Source organism: Colletotrichum fructicola (assembly GCF_000319635.2).
Source record: "Colletotrichum fructicola Nara gc5 chromosome Unknown KSG_Nara_v1_contig05, whole genome shotgun sequence".
Classification (NCBI taxonomy): domain Eukaryota; kingdom Fungi; phylum Ascomycota; class Sordariomycetes; order Glomerellales; family Glomerellaceae; genus Colletotrichum; species Colletotrichum fructicola.
Window position 1 is genome coordinate 756772 of NW_027094055.1, and position 15052 is coordinate 771823.

General features: G+C 55.5%; 4 protein-coding genes across 4 annotated transcripts; 1 reads left to right on the forward strand and 3 right to left on the reverse strand.

Annotated features, from left to right (window-relative positions):
* Positions 1–905: 905 nt before the first annotated feature.
* On the reverse strand, positions 906–3692 carry CGGC5_v008893 (Uncharacterized protein; the record flags this gene model as incomplete). The annotated part of the gene is made up of 3 exons (XM_032019427.1): positions 906–1512; positions 1564–2233; positions 2288–3692. 3 exons carry the CDS (start codon positions 3690–3692, stop codon positions 906–908), a joined length of 2682 nt encoding a protein of 893 aa, XP_031883249.1.
* Positions 3693–3795: 103 nt separating this feature from the next.
* Positions 3796–6600, reverse strand: CGGC5_v008894 (uncharacterized protein; the record flags this gene model as incomplete). Its single annotated transcript, XM_066152079.1, has 7 exons — positions 3796–3908; positions 4394–4447; positions 4804–4981; positions 5799–5828; positions 5884–5929; positions 6442–6500; positions 6562–6600. 7 exons carry the CDS (start codon positions 6598–6600, stop codon positions 3796–3798), a joined length of 519 nt encoding a protein of 172 aa, XP_066008562.1.
* Positions 6601–11702: 5102 nt separating this feature from the next.
* Positions 11703–12698, reverse strand: CGGC5_v008895 (NifU-like protein; the record flags this gene model as incomplete). The annotated part of the gene is made up of 2 exons (XM_032019425.1): positions 11703–11822; positions 11880–12698. The coding sequence occupies 2 exons, from the start codon at positions 12696–12698 to the stop codon at positions 11703–11705; spliced, it is 939 nt and encodes a 312-aa protein (XP_031883251.1).
* A 1189-nt stretch (positions 12699–13887) lies between these two features.
* Positions 13888–14916, forward strand: CGGC5_v008896 (putative zinc-finger protein; the record flags this gene model as incomplete). Its single annotated transcript, XM_032019423.1, has 2 exons — positions 13888–14297; positions 14388–14916. 2 exons carry the CDS (start codon positions 13888–13890, stop codon positions 14914–14916), a joined length of 939 nt encoding a protein of 312 aa, XP_031883395.1.
* Between the last annotated feature and the right edge of the window lie 136 nt (positions 14917–15052).

The following is a 15052-nucleotide window of genomic DNA, read 5'->3' on the forward strand; positions in this document are numbered from 1 at the left end:
TATTACAGGAGTAGAAGTCGCCACCCAGTCAGGGAGGGCAGCTGACCAGCCAAGGAAGCAACTGCCTTCCTGAACATTGCTATATGTCAGAAATACCTCTTAACCAAGGAATTAAGGAGGACACAGCAACATAGGCAAGAACATCAATACAGACGATAAATATTCCAAGGATATAAGAACATCCTCAAGATCGCGTATCAATTCACGTGTGACCCCTCTCAGACGGCATGATTGATACCTGGACATCGGCACCACCATCTCCAAGGTCTCCTGCGAACTCGTCAACCAAATTGTGTAATCCTTATATTCTCAAAACCCAATGGAAAAGCAAAATCTTTCGTACAAGAATCCCACCGAGCCATTAACCAGAAACAAGTCCCTTTTTTGATTCTCAGGTTACACCATGCTCGTGCTAAAAAGTCTCTCTGTCTATGACGGTAGTGCCCTGAGTAGTAGTGAAAGTCTCTCTCAATCTCCTCTTGAATCTCTCATCATCATGAATGGGGGAGGCCGTGGTCCCTGCATCGCGAAACGCAAGCAAACAAAACAAGAATGAAAGTGGTGTGTAGTTCAACGTGTCTTCCTTTCCTTTTTAAGCCTTCTTTTGTCTTCCCAAAGAAGCACAAAAAGGTCCCGCCGTTTTGACAATTTAAGCAGAAAATGAGAACCATTCCAACGCCAAAAGTGAGAGAAATGCCGCCGGGCCTCTCAGCCACGGCCATGCTTATAATGCCTCGGCCATGCCAACCAGATTCGGATGCGTGGGTTCGATGTGGCAGCAACGCGTGAAGAAGTGGAATGGAAGAAAAAGATTAAATCTCGGTGCGAGAATCGACGAGTCGTAGATGAATGAGGTTGCGCGTCCAATATCGATAACTTTTCAACCGGAGGAAGAACAAGTCTCATCAGCGGCTGTTCAGAGACAGACCCTGGAAGGCAGCCGCCCAATCGTTTTGGGAGTTCATTGGAGCACCCGTATCGTGAGGGCCAGGTCCTTCCGGGGCCGGAGCAAAACGCGTGCGCATCTGATAGTCACCCGCTCCCTGGAAGCTGTAGCTGTCAAGCGAAGGCATGACTCCAGGTACGTAGGGCATGTTTCCAGGCCGAGGGGCGCTGCTCAATCCACCACCCATGTGGGAATAAGGGTAGTTTGGCTGGCCGTAGCCAGCGCCAGGGCCGGGCCTGTCCCCTCCGAAAGGAGGCGTGAACGAGTTCTGGAATCCACGGCCGGCAGGCCCAGCCCCGTTGAACCCTACAGGCTGCTGTTCCTGCTGCTGCTGTTGCTGCTGGTTGGATCGTCTTTCCGAGTTGTTTGAACCACGACCAACGCCGACAGCGCCTGGGCCAACGCCACTTGGTGCCTGAATGCCGAGAGTCGGGCTGGCGAAGGACGCCGGGTTGATGGCCGACATCCAGATCCTGGTCTTGTAGATCTTGAACAAGTCCGTAACAAGGGAGTTGAAGTTGATGTAGGAGTCGGCGAAGTAATAAAAAGTCAACTTCTTCCAATCCCTGTGGCCGCTTAGTTAGTTGTCCCAACAAAGAGAAGTACAAATCACTTACATTTGGAACTCGGCATCGAGGATCTCCATATTGAGCCCATGCTCCTTGACCTTCTGCATGCAAACACGCTTGGCCTTGGCCTCGTTGCCCTCCTTGTCCCGCAAGGCATGGATCTCGTGGCTTTGTGCAAGGCGTTTGATCAGTTTCGGCTTGAGCTCTCCCGCGTTGGGCTCTTGCATATGATGCTGGTTCGGGGGACCCATGCCGCCAACAGCACTGCCTTGGAGGCCGTTTGCGGCCGCCATCAGGCCGGCGCCTGTGCCGTCCTGAGCGGCAGCGGCATTCTGCGAGTACATCATCAACCACTTGTACTGCTCCTCAGCGTAGTGCTCTTTCAGCTCCTTGGCAGTTTGCCAGTCAACATTGTCTCGCGCAACGGTTCCCAAATCAGTTCCTCGATCCGCCTCGACAATCACGAGATCGCCTGGTTTCACCGTGAGACCGGTGCCCTCCTGAATGTAGAATACATCGGCTCTGGCGCACTTGAACAAGACTATGTGCAGTAATTGGTTATGGCGCGGCTGTGACATGGCATAGACGTTACGATGAGGCGAGGGCGCTCGGTTGCCGTACTGGGTGGGGTGCATCTGAGGGTAAGGTGAGGAGAACGGGTTGCTGAACATGCTCGCTGGGGGGGCCTGGAGGCTGCCACCAGGTGTGAAATACGATGCTATATCGCAGAGTCAGTCGTGTCAAATCCAAAGCGACGTAGTGATGGACTCACCGGTATTGACAGGAAAATTCGGATTCTCACCATAAGCAGCGGAGAAATCCACGGGCTGTTGCGGTTCTGCCACTGGCGTATCGAGCCCGGTGACGGTCTCACTGATGGAGCTGATGGAACCTTGACGTGTCGGGATATCTGCAAATGAGTGTCTCCGACTCTGCTGCCCTTCGGGACCTCCAAATCCGAGCGAGCTATGCCAGTATGCCTTCTTAACGTTTTCCAGCTTGCGATTCTCGTATGGGGAACGGAACGCGGAGACTCCAAACTCGCTCATCCTGCGCCCCATGGCCCTCTTTGCTGCCAAGTCAGCTCCTTCGTTAGCCTCGTCAAGCTCGTCAATAGCATAGTCGGATTCCTCTGGCACAGTCTCTCGGAGTGAGTAGCCGTTGCCAAGCCCGTACGCGGCACCAGTTGAAGCCCTAGGCCTGAGTCGGTTCTGATATTGCTGCTGTTGCTGCTGCTGTTGTTGCTGTTGCCGGAGCATGGCATTCTCACGCGCAAGAAGCTCAATCGTCTTCGCTTCGGCAGATTGATGCATCGAGCTTTGCATAGACTCGCTTGCGCTCTCGTCATCATCGTCGTCCACCTCCTTGACCTTGCCAAGCAGACCTCCATCATTTGACATCTCACTCAGCATGCTGGGTCGGGAGGGACGGTGCTGCAGACCAGAGTGACCATGAGCGCGACCACGGCCAAGGATCGTCGAGCTACTCATAGATGCGGGCGGCGCATCGGGTTCGAGCTGGCCGACAGAGTACGACTGGGAGCGGTAAGTCTTCGGTGTTGGGTGCAGAGGAATCGCAAACGGGATCTGAGCGTTAGGGGCGGAGTCTCGCGGGGCGGGCGAAGTCTGTCCGTAGCTGCTCTCGCTGAAAAAAGAGCCTCCAGCTGAACCAGGAGGCATCGTCGAGGTAGGCGAGGGCAGAACCTCGCTCAGGCGCGAAGGTGGATCCTTCCTGTCGTTGTTCCAAATACCAGTCCCCCAAGTGAAAGTAGATCCTGGCACCGGGGCCCGGCCCATGACGCCGGAAGACTGTGAATGAGAGCCCCAAGGCGCGTTGCCCTCCGCCGATGGGGTGCTCGGGTGGGAAGCCGTAGGAGACATAGAGCTGCTGGCGAAAGAACCCTTGCGTGGCCGAGGCAGAGGTTGTGTGGTATCGTTAAGCCAAGAGGCGCGCCTGACTGGTTTCTGAGGTTGAGACACCGGCTGAGGAAGGTCTTGACGGTGAGCGTCGGCCTCGTCGTCTGAGCTCGCCAGAGCTTCGGAATCAGGAGTCGAGCGACGATTAAGCTTATCAAGAAGGATGGCGTGGCTACTTGGAGCGACCGCCGAGAAGGTGCCCTGGCCCGGTTTGGAAGGCGGGCCGGGTTTGGCGGGGTTAGCACTTCCTCCAGAGCTCATTGTCCTACTACTTTAGTCAAGTGAGACCCGGACCCTGAAACCAACTCAGACAACAGCTTCCTCGTCGAAAGAAATGGCAGTCGAACCACCTGCTGTGTGAGTGTCAGAAGAGCAATATCTTCAAACGAAAGAATGAGTTCAGTGAGATGATGAGAGGACCCTGTTTCGGCCGGAAGTAGTAGAACAAGGATGAAAGGCGGTCAAGGCCGAACGAGCCTAGAATTTGTGTTAGCAGCTATGTCATTAAACGTTAAAAGGCAAGCGCTGTGAGACAAGATGAAAGAGACGAGTTTCGCCGCAAGCAGCTTGGGGTGTCACGGGAGCTGCGGCTCAGCTCTCGGGGGGTCCAAGCTGGCAGCCACTGGCATAGGGCAATTGGAATGCGCCACGAGGTCCGAGCAAGAGTCATTCAGAGGCTAGAAGGCCGAGGCGACTGAATGACAAAAATTGCTGAGTCCTCGAACGAGCCTCTTTAGCTACTCGTTCAACGATGAGCTGAGCCGAGGTGGAGCTGGTGACACGCGCGAGGATAGACAAGACCGTCAAGTCAGACAGACGATGGCGCCGCGCAGCTATTGGACCAACGAGAGGAGTGAACCCGGTCCTCGGAGGATTTATCGCCTGGCAGCAGCAGCAGCAGCAGCAGCCTTGCGACATAGGTGTGTGATTCGCACAGCAAACGATTGAAAGCAGTAACGTACCAGACAGCAGGGATTTGGGTGGATCTATCGGCGGGGTATCAAAAGGCGCAACTTCTAGATATTGAGAAACGTGGATGATGAATCAATGAGATTGAAGCGGCAACAGTGGCGCGAGGTGTTGTGTTGTGTGTCGGTCGTGGGCGCAGTCGAGCTGGGAGCCTGGCCGAGGCGAGATGGAGGCAGCAGCGGCAACAGTTCTGACGATGTGGCAGTGGGCCAACGCAACTGTAGATGTAGGTGCAGGGAGCGAGAAAAAGGGCGTGTCCTAGAAGATGGTAGGCCTCTGAACAGTGTACGGTTTGGTTTGGGCGAGATGCGACTCGACGGGAAAGAGATAGAAGATGATTATGGCGCGCGCGAAATGGGAACCGAAAAAAATCGCCAATGTCGTCTAAACCAGTTCGTCTAACCCAGACCCCAAGTGCCGAAAGGAAATATAACGTTTTGTTTGACGGGATTGTTGCGCAGCGCAAGGTCGCCGGGTGCCCAAAGGTACCGTGTAGTGTGAGCGAGCGCGAGTGCGCGGTTGCCGTCTAGAATGGAGATGCGGTGCGGTCGTTGGTCGAGAGCGAGGTAATGCGACAAGAGCTACGCGCATCCCATGGCAGGCGCGTAGGGTAGTGATCGCAAGGCGGGATGCGGTTGGAGATGGCGAGATGTCTGTGAGGGATGTAGAAGGGAGAGAAAGAAGAAAAAAGAGGCTTGGGACGGCGCCCTCGATCCTTGAAGTGGTGGTCCTTGATGGAAGAAGGAGGTAGAGCAGCAGCTTGTGAGGAGAAGGGGAACGGACGAGAAGAGAGTTGGAGTGGTTTGAGAAGGCGATGGGAAGAGGTTGTAGTACGTCGACGGAAGCGGGGGAGGAGAAGACGTTGCGACACGAGACCAGAGCTTGTCCAAGTGGCTGGTGCGTAGCTACGGGACGGGTAGGTACGAAGTAAGGTAAGGCAGGAGGTATGGGGGCAGGTAGGTACTAGGTAGGTAAGGTAGGTAAGTAAAATGGGACTGGACTGTGCAGTGAGGTGGAAGGGTCCCGGTACAGGGTTGTTGGTAAGGTAAGGGTAGTATGTATGTATATAGCCTGTAGGTATGTAGTCAAGTATGTAGGTATGTATGTATGTATGTAGGTAGTGTAGGTGGCAATCTGGAACGTATGGAAGCTACCTACCTGACGACAGAAGCGCCGAAGAGGTCAGGTCAGGTCAGGTTCAGGTACGTTGCGACGGCGTCAGGCAGAGTGGTGGTGGGTGGCTAAGGCGGGAAAGGATGGGAGAGAAACGTGGAGTGGAGGAGGGGCGAGACGCTCAGCGGATGGATGGGTTGGGACTGCGGGAATGGAAGATGCCGTCAGGAAACGAGGTCAGCCAGGGCCGGGTTCCTGAGGTATTGGATTCGCAGATTTTCGTACGTCGTTGGGGGGAAAGACGGCGCACAGAGACTGAGCAAAATAAGGTGAGATGGAGCTAAGGTGAAGGGTAAGAGTCGAGACTGACTGACTGGACGGAGAAGAAGGCACAGCAATCCGTGAAGACCAGGCGTCTGTCGGTTGTCTGTCTGTGTGCTTTGCCGTATGCACTGCGCTACGCTTCGCTTCAAGCCGCGAACACCATGCGCACTGTACGAATACCACTCGAAGAAGCACACTATCCGTACAGGCGCACGAGTCTGCCCAGGCTGGCCTAGGTAAGGTACCTAGGTTAGGGATCCGGGCAGGGCAAGGTGGCACGGGAGTTGGGTCTGGTAGGCAGATTGTCAGGGACGGGAATGTGCGGCGGGCGGACGCGGGCAGTGGATCGAATCGACTAATATCGGTGGAGAGGACAAGTGGGCAGGTCCCAGTTGATCATCGTACGGGATAGTGGGAACGCGTCGGAACGGTGAAGCACGACACACAACGGCGATGCTTCGAGATGGAGATGGCGGAGGGCCGAGAAGAAAAAGAAAAAGGAAACGGATGGGCTTGCTGACGAGCAAAGACGGGACGGGGTAGGGTATTCGTAGGAAGCTCGAAAGCACTACTAGCGTAGCTACCTACATAGACACGCACGTACGCACACTCACGCACACACCAGACATCCATCAAGTGAGAGAGAGCGTAGGCAAGCTCCAGCTAGGGGCATTTGCAACGTTATTAGGTAAGGTGAGGTGTTGATGTACGCAACTCAACTCACGTAGTAGGCAAAGCAAGGCAGGGGAAGGTTGTCAAGCATGGGCGTCTGCATCTACGACTACCTGGCCAAGGTGGTGAGGAGACTTGGAGGATGAGGAGTAACAGACATGGCCCTGAATGAGGGGACTGGCGATGCAGGCCGGGCTGCCGTGCAGAGAATGATACCTGCGACCCTCAGGTACCGACAAGGACCACCTACGTTCATTGGAGGAGGGCATTTTATCTGGCAAGGAGACTACATTGCTTTGCCTGCAAGACACGGGATTCGGTTGACGCGGAGAAGCAGACCAACGGCAGTCGTAAAATCGACACGACCGCTGTCTGAAGACATAGACACAGACTCACTGCCCGGCTACTCTAGAAGACCGGACCACTTGGAATCCCTGGAACCCGTAAAGATCGAGCAAAGTGAAATGTTCTACATAGTAGTGACTAGACCGGTGGCCAAATCTTCAGACAACATAATATCCAGTTTCCGGCCCAAGGATTGGATGAGTTTGCCAGGTTGCGGTCCATAGGCTGTAAGAACGTCCGGGGAAACATGAAGCATGCATCTCGCTGAGGGTACGGCAGCTAGGTCACTTACGGCAAGGTTGGCACTGAGTGTGCTGCTGGATGGTTCCCCCCTCCTTGTCAAACGCCGCTCTATGGCTCAAGCTGGACTGCGAGAGGGTGTGCACCAGAAAGCGAGACAGAAAGAGAGAGAGAGAGAGAGAGGCGACATGGCAGATCAGAAACCCCTTTTCACGGGGCCCAGCCAGCGATGAGAACCATAGTACGCAGGAAGTTGTCCAAGACTGCCGCTGGAGCCCAGAGGAGCTTGAAGTGGTGTACTGCACCTAGCTTCCGCGGCTGCCAGGGAACTCGCCAACTCAGGCTGAGGCCTCTCTGATGGACCAATGAGCAACGTGCCATTAATACATGAAGCATAAGAAGTCGACTAAAGAGCAGGCAGGTTGCCCAAGAGCAGACTGGACGGGACGGTTGAGAAGACGGATCTCGGACAAGCTCAGGCTAAGGTACCCTTCTGCCCTGGGCCCTGACACCTGCTATTCAAAAAGAAGGAAAAATAACGATGGGCGCTACTCAGTCGGCTGGTGTCCATACAGTGCAAGCAAGATGTCCGCCCTGCGTGATGGAGTCGCGCTAACCACACTTGTGAGCAAGCAGGTACGTATCGCTCAGCATCGTTCCGATTCCCCACACTTTTCTCCAGGTAAAGGCCCGCTTCATGTCCTGTGCCACTGCCAGTCAGAGCCAAGCTAGGCTGGGCTGGGCTGGTCAGGGGTGCTGGCTAGTGGGGCCGTCCCTCTCTGATGCGCCAATCACGTTAGCCCCTCCCCGACCCCCGTCCACGTCCTCTTTGTTCCTCACGGAAGGAGGAACTGGGAGCTGCCTCGACACATCTAGGATTCTAGACCAAGAGAGAAAGAAGCGGGGAAACACAGCCAGAAGGAGGCCAGACGAGAGGGAGAAAAACCCACTGAGATGTGTTCTGGCCGTGGCGAGCAGCCTGTCCCCAAAATCCCCAATTTGCCAACCGGGTTTTTTCAGGGTTACCTCATCTTACTCTTCATCGACTTGACTGCACCTCGTGTGCCCTGGACAGCTGCATCTCTGATCCGTTTCTTGTTCGTCAACCCGCACTTTCTTCAGATTCCAGCTTTGTCCCGTTCTCAATCAAGGCCAGGAAGATACCCAAACTTCTTTTTTGGCCGGGCCGCGATGGATACCAATTCCGTGTCCCAGCAGCTTTCAATTAATTGATTGGGAAACTCGCATAAGATTCTTCCCATTGCAACGAGACCCCGGCATCTCAACCACTTCTGTTCTGAGCCCATGCCATAACATGCCTGTGTACTACGCCGTACAATGTTGCTGCGATCGACACGTCTACAGCCATGCACCCCAAGCTATTCACCACCCTTCCATCTGCTGCCGGTGCGGCCTTCACCGATAAAGCTTACCTACACGACTTCCGAGCTCCGACATCTCTCTTCTGCCGGATCAGGACGTTTACAAAGAGACTTGATAGTAACTCACGGCCAAGCCCCGCGCGCCAAATAAACATTCTGACCGTGGCCCCGCCTGAGAGACGGACAAAAAATTGGCCAACACGAAATCGAACAGGGCCATCACCGGATGGAAACCCCATGGGATGGGCCCGACGATGCCGTCAGTCTCGCAGCTCTGTTCTTGCATGCTTTCCCTCAGCCTCCCAGCATGGAGTGGGCATCTGACCCAAATGCGGCTGTAACAGGCGGAGCCCATTCGCCCATCGCCGATCCTCCAACCTTAGCTGCCTTTCGCCCCCCGATTAACGCTGGGCCAAGTCCACCTCGGTCAGCGGTGGCATTGCGCAAACAATCGACAAGGTATCATCGTCGCAATTCGCGACTTTCACTCGACCCGTTCCTCGTTTCCATGTTCCGTCCTATGTGCAGTCATGCAGACCCGCCGTTGTAGGGTCTCTCCCCCCGCTCACATCACATCGCTCTGGCCGCGGACGTACGTGAGACGCCGTATCGATCCAAACACGTTTGTTTCTTGAAAGCTACATGACGCACACGCCGCCATCGTGCCCTATCAGCGAAAACAGAGGAGCTCTGGTCCAGTCTTGCAGGGCCTCTCCTTGCAAGTGTATTGTTTCTGCCGTTGGGGGGTTGCGACTGTGTTCGGGAATCTGCAGCTGGTCACCGGCTTTCATCCAACACCCCGCATCGAATCCATGTTCCTCGAATGTCCGTGTGTTCCAGCTCCAACACACGAGGACGGTCTATCCCTCTGCAATGGTTCATTCCATAGCTTATGGCGACCTTGCTGATCAACTGCTTCTTTTTCTTACAAGCCGCAAGATTAATTGAAAGGTCAATTGAAACCCAGAAGTAACAGCATTTGCAGCCATCGCCACATGCCCCAGCTACTTCGGCAACCGCCTTACTGAAGAAAAGCAATGGAACTGGGTAGAGGCATCCGTGACGTCGAAAGGACCAGCCACTACAGGCGAACGTGCATGTGCAGACGCTGGCACAAGGTTTGGTGTTGAGGGTCTGGGTACAGGGCACCTCTCCGAGACCAAGAGGGGTAAGGATCCGTGGAGCAGACGGGCTGCTGCAGCTTGTCACGCGCGCCGTTCTCCACCTAACCTCCTTCATTCTGCAGAAGCCCTCCTCAATGGGGTTTCCTTCTTCACTGACCTCACTGTGGCATCATCCAGACTTGTGGCATATAACACTTTTTGGAGGGACGATATGTCGAATGAAGGTATATCATCGAGGTCCGCGTGCGAGCGTACTGCCGGCAGCCGACGTGTTTGGCGAACGTGCGCTGAAGAGATACATGCAACCCTGGATTCCTGCATACCGATGCGCTGATGTATCTGTATGTGTAAGCTGGCTAGCCTATCCAGGTTGGACTTTTCCTACCCGGGACTGGAGCGAGAAATGCTGCCGCTTCTGATCTGAACAACCAAGGGCAATACTAAGCTCACGAGAGATAAGTTGGAGGTCGGATTCACCGCTGCATCTTAATGGCTTCATCAACAATCAACAATGGCATCGTCCCTGAGACCGGCTCACCGTCGAATGGATGTGATGTAAGGAACCGAAACGCGACGTACCGCACCGCAGCCCAGATCGACATAACCCCGAGCCGATGGAGGGCGAAAGTCAAATGTCAGCCAGGGGCTTTACCCCGGATTCTCATCTCGTCATTAAACTCAACCTTGGCTCTAGCTGCTCTAACGGGTGGATGGGCGAGAAAACCACAGGAAATACTCAAGCGGCGCCAGCCATTGACCAACAGCATCCATGCTCACTCTCGCTGGACGTGAGAAGATCAGTTCAACCCAAGGCTCACTTACGGCAAGCGATACTTTGATAAGTTACAAAGCGACCCTCTCAACGCGCGCTAGCGCATCTAACATCCTAAGGCGCCCAGGGTCAGTTCGCCAGCACCACCACATCTTTCTGCTGCGCCGGCTGCCCCTCATCCTCTGTGCCCTGCAAGCCTTTGCTCGGACGGCCTCTGTTCACATTGTGGTCTTTGGAACAAAGCTTGCTTAGGACGTGACCGTTGCTTGTCAGAAAGCATCCAGTTGTATTCGGTGCGGAGACGGGACAGGCATGTACCCGGAATGGCTGGCATGATGATGAGGAGATGCGGCACAAGATCAGCGGAAGTCAAGGAAGCTAAACTTGACCGAGGGGGAAAAGCAAGTTACCCCCAAGTGGATTGGTTTTCCCCTCGTCCACATATGCGAGGACAAGAGGGGTGGGAAACAAGCCGGACGTGGCCGTGTCGTGGAACGGATCGTTGGCCTGCTTTGCTCGCTGGGTGGCCTTACGACGACGTAGGCGAGGGAGGGCAAGGAGTGCACTCCGGTCGGCGGTTGCGACTCTACACCACGGCGAAAAGCGTGGAGATGGATGCCCGCCCACCCTCTTCACCCAAGCGGATTGAGGGGTTCACTCTCACTTGAGGGGTTCCTGCACGGCGACCAGCTACCCCGGCTCCCCGCCCTGATCCGCTGCAGCAACCCTTGGCTGGACAAGTGAGCCCAATCAACGTTGAAGAACAAAAAACCCTCCGCCAACCCTGACGGTTGTGAAGGCGAAGACGGTCTCGAACGCTCATGTCTATAGGAATAATGACGATCTTTTCCCGCCTCGTCTACGGACGTTGTCTGGCTCTTCATCAGGCCAGCGCCGGCCCGAGGGGGTCTCGTGCACCCCGCGCATAGGCTGGCACGCACTTGGACCGGTCTCGCCCTGGAACACGAGTCTATGTGATGGAAAGCCAAAGTTGCATAGTTGGCGAATTGGCGAGGCTCGCTCAATTTGCAGCCGAACACGAGCCATCGCGAGCCTGATCAGACAGACGCTGGCAACCAGCCGAAGCGGTGACGGCATGCGTGAAGCATGCCACTGGCGATGGCGAGGCTGTACGGGCGACGTAGACGAGGCTTTGATGAACAGCGATGTGATGGGTATTGCCTCGGTCACCAGCCTTGTTTTTGGCCTGGTGAGTCCTGAGGATGTAATGATACAGCATTTTCTACAGGATCCATACCGCGCCCCCGAACTCCTTTTTTTCCCGTCTCTTCCCAAAGTCATAATCGCGCAAAGACTCTATTCCCAGCTCTTAGGCGATGGCCTCGACGCCCTTTTGCGCCTTGAGCTTCTCTTCGAACTTGGCAAACTCCTTGAGGGCAACCTCTTCTTCCTCGTCCATGATCTGCTCGACACCCTTGACTTCCTCAATCTGGCAATAAGGATTAGCACACAGAGCCAGACAGGCACAAGATTTTCGAATACTCACGTAGTGCATCAGCATACTCTCGATGCCGTTCTTCAGGGTGGCGGTACTGGAGTCGCACGTGCGGCAGGCACCGCGAAGCTTCAGCAGAACGACGCCCTCGTCCGTGAAGCCACGGAAGTCAATGTCGCCACCGTCCTCCTGAATCGCGGGTCGTATCCTCGTCTCGAGCAACTCCTTGATCATACCGACCACCTCGCTGTCGTTTTCGTCGTACGCGAGACTGTCCTCCTCCTCGGCCTCGGGCGCCGCGGCGCCGTCCTTCTTTTCCGCGACGTTGACGATCGTCTGGCCAGAAGTGATGGCCTCGGTGATGAGCGCGAAGATCTCGGGACGGATGTGTGCCCAATTGGCATCGGCGGCCTTGGTCACCGTGATGAAGTCGGCGCCGTAGAAGACGGAGGTGACGCCGTCAATATTCATCAGCTGGGCGGCCAGCGGGGAGGGGTACGGCGGGGCGATGGTCGAGCGCGGGTTCATGTACTCGATGAAGGGGCTCGAGATCGTCTCGGGGAGGATGCGGTGGTTCGGGAGGAATTTGATGGCGTCCGGGTTCGGGGTCGACTCCGTCTGTATGAAGATTGTGCGGACGGCGCCCTGACGCCCGGCGAAGGGCGATTGTCTTTGTTGGGGCTGCTGGTGAGTCGGACTGCGAGGCAGTCGACTCTGCTGCAGAAGGCCGGAGGATACGGCCGCGGGCAGGCTGGAGGGGTGATGGCTCGCGAAATGTCTCGATTGCTGCGCGGAGGGGGCGGATCTGATTTGCCTCGTGGAGCGCGCAATGGCGCGGAGCGCTGTCCTCGACGTCCTGAAGGATGACATTGTGTGTGTGTGTGTATGTGTGAACGTGTGTATAATTATGTTCGTCGTCGTCAAGTGCGTACTTGGCGGCAGCGGCGTCGTTGTTATTCAGGTTTGGCTCCTAAGTTGGTTTGCAGGGTGGAAGTTTACATCAAAATGATGACTGCGGTCGCCATGTACAAATTTACCCCAGGGTTCGAACGCTCTGCTCCTCGGCATTACTCAACGCAGGGCGCAACCGCCAGATGGAGCTAAATCGGCTTTTCGAGCACAGTTTTGACAGAGGGATCCTCTTTTTTCCCCTTCGCCGCTCAATTCCGAGGCCTTGTATTACCAATCATGGGTCTTGCGGCTGCGGGCCTTGTCAGGATGACGCAAAGCCTTTTTCCCTCACTAATAATCGCTTGCCTTCGTCCGTAGAATTCCCGACTCGCCCGAACACAGTGGGACTGGGTAGGCACGCAAATGGACACTCGGACGAGCTCCAGAATAATTCGATACTGGCACGAATGCACTTCTCACAGTGTTCGAGTTACATACATCTGGTGGGGAAGAGCCAAAGTCATCCCGGGTCCCCAGAGTACTCTGTACATGGCGGGCAGACATTCGACTCGGGCTTTTGGCGGTCAGGCCCAGCTGCCCAGTCGACTGCGGTGCGGACCTCTGCACTGAGGTTAGGACTGACCGCCTAAAAGCTCAGGCCCCACTAGGAATTTCTCGAGAGCTCCGGCGCTTGGGTCTGCGAGCCCGTTGAGCGGCAGAAAAAATAAAACGATGTGAGGGAAACAACAGCAAGCAACGTTCCCGAACAAAAAGGAAAGCGCGGGATGAACCACAACGGCTGAACCTCCGTTTGCGACCAAAAAGTTTTTCCCGTCTGCTTTTTTCTTTGCTTCCCCTATCTCTGACATCTCCTACTCGACATTCTTGTCCAAAGCCAGCACCTTGTTCATATTAGCGACGCAGACGAGGTCGAACCACTCTCTACCGAACAGGACGCTTCTCAAGCACCGAGGCGAGAAAGATCCAACGCCCGGATCTTTGCGAGAAACGGAGCCACCCAGCGAAGACTTCAATTGCGGCCCTTGCAGACATAGCTACTCGGAGAGCTGCTTAGAGACTGCTCACGGAGCGGAGAAAGTACTTCGGGAGGAAACGGGCGAAACACTTTGTGGCGGCGCGCGAATCGATCCGAGAGAGAAGCGAAACAATGTCCGCCGATAACGACGGCCCTCCGCCGCAGCCGGTCGTCCCTCGGTCCCCCAAGCGCTCGCAAGATGTGCTGGAGGAGCTGATTGAGCATGCGAACAAGAGGTCGAGGACTGTGAGCCCCCACGAGAACCAACAAGAGGCGGAGGGGGCCGCGGCGAAGAGCGGGGAGAAAGATGCGCCGGCTGCCAACGGAACGACGAGCAAGGACGCGACAGGCGAGGCCGTTGACGAGAGCAGAAAACAAGAGGTGTCACAAAATCTTGCCAAAGAGCCTGCGCCAACAACAGCACCGCAAACCCAAGAACCCGAAGCAGTACCCGAGCCAAAGGCGGCGCCCAAGACTAAGATGTGTGGCATTTGCAACGAGAAGGAAGGCAAATACAAGTGCACACGTTGTCCTTTGCCATTGTACGTCTCACCGTGGGGACATTTTGTCTACATTATACATTCTCTGTTGTCGTGTGCATTATTTACTAACATTAATGGGTATGAAAATAGTTGCTCGGTGCAATGTAGTAAGATCCACCGCGAGAACCACCCACCAGATCCCGAACCCGTTCCCAAACCGCCCGTCGAGGCGCCTAAGCAGCCAGGGGCAAAAAAAGCCTTTGATCCAAAGAACCCCTTCAGCGTCCTCGACGACTCGCCCCAGCTGCGCTACCTTTTCAAGCGCTACCCGAGTCTAAAATCGCGTCTGCTGGGTATCCTCGCCGCCACCGAACCACCGCCGGAGTTGCAGGGAACCGGAAACAGCCTGAACGACACGATGAAGGCGAGGGCCTTGGCGGCCGCGAATCCCAAGAAGGAACAGTGGTCGCATGATGTGGGTATCCGCAACGGCAAGGAGGCATTGCGGAAGGCGAGGACCGCGGCGGGGGAGGACGGCGAGGGAGTGCGGGAGTACGTTGAGCTCATCAACCATCTAATCCTCAAGGGCGAGGACGCCGCTGCTGAGGAGGCGATCCGGAAGAGTGCAGCGGAGAAGGATACGGATCTCATTAGGAAGCTCTTGGAGGAGGGTAGGTAAATAGCCCGGCGGGAGACAGATGGGCTTGACGCCATGGTTTGGATTAGGCGTACACATTCGAAAGGTGTGCTGTGAACCACCGTGTACGTGTAGAAGTATTCGTATAGCAGTAATATTGTTGGACAACGGTAAGCCG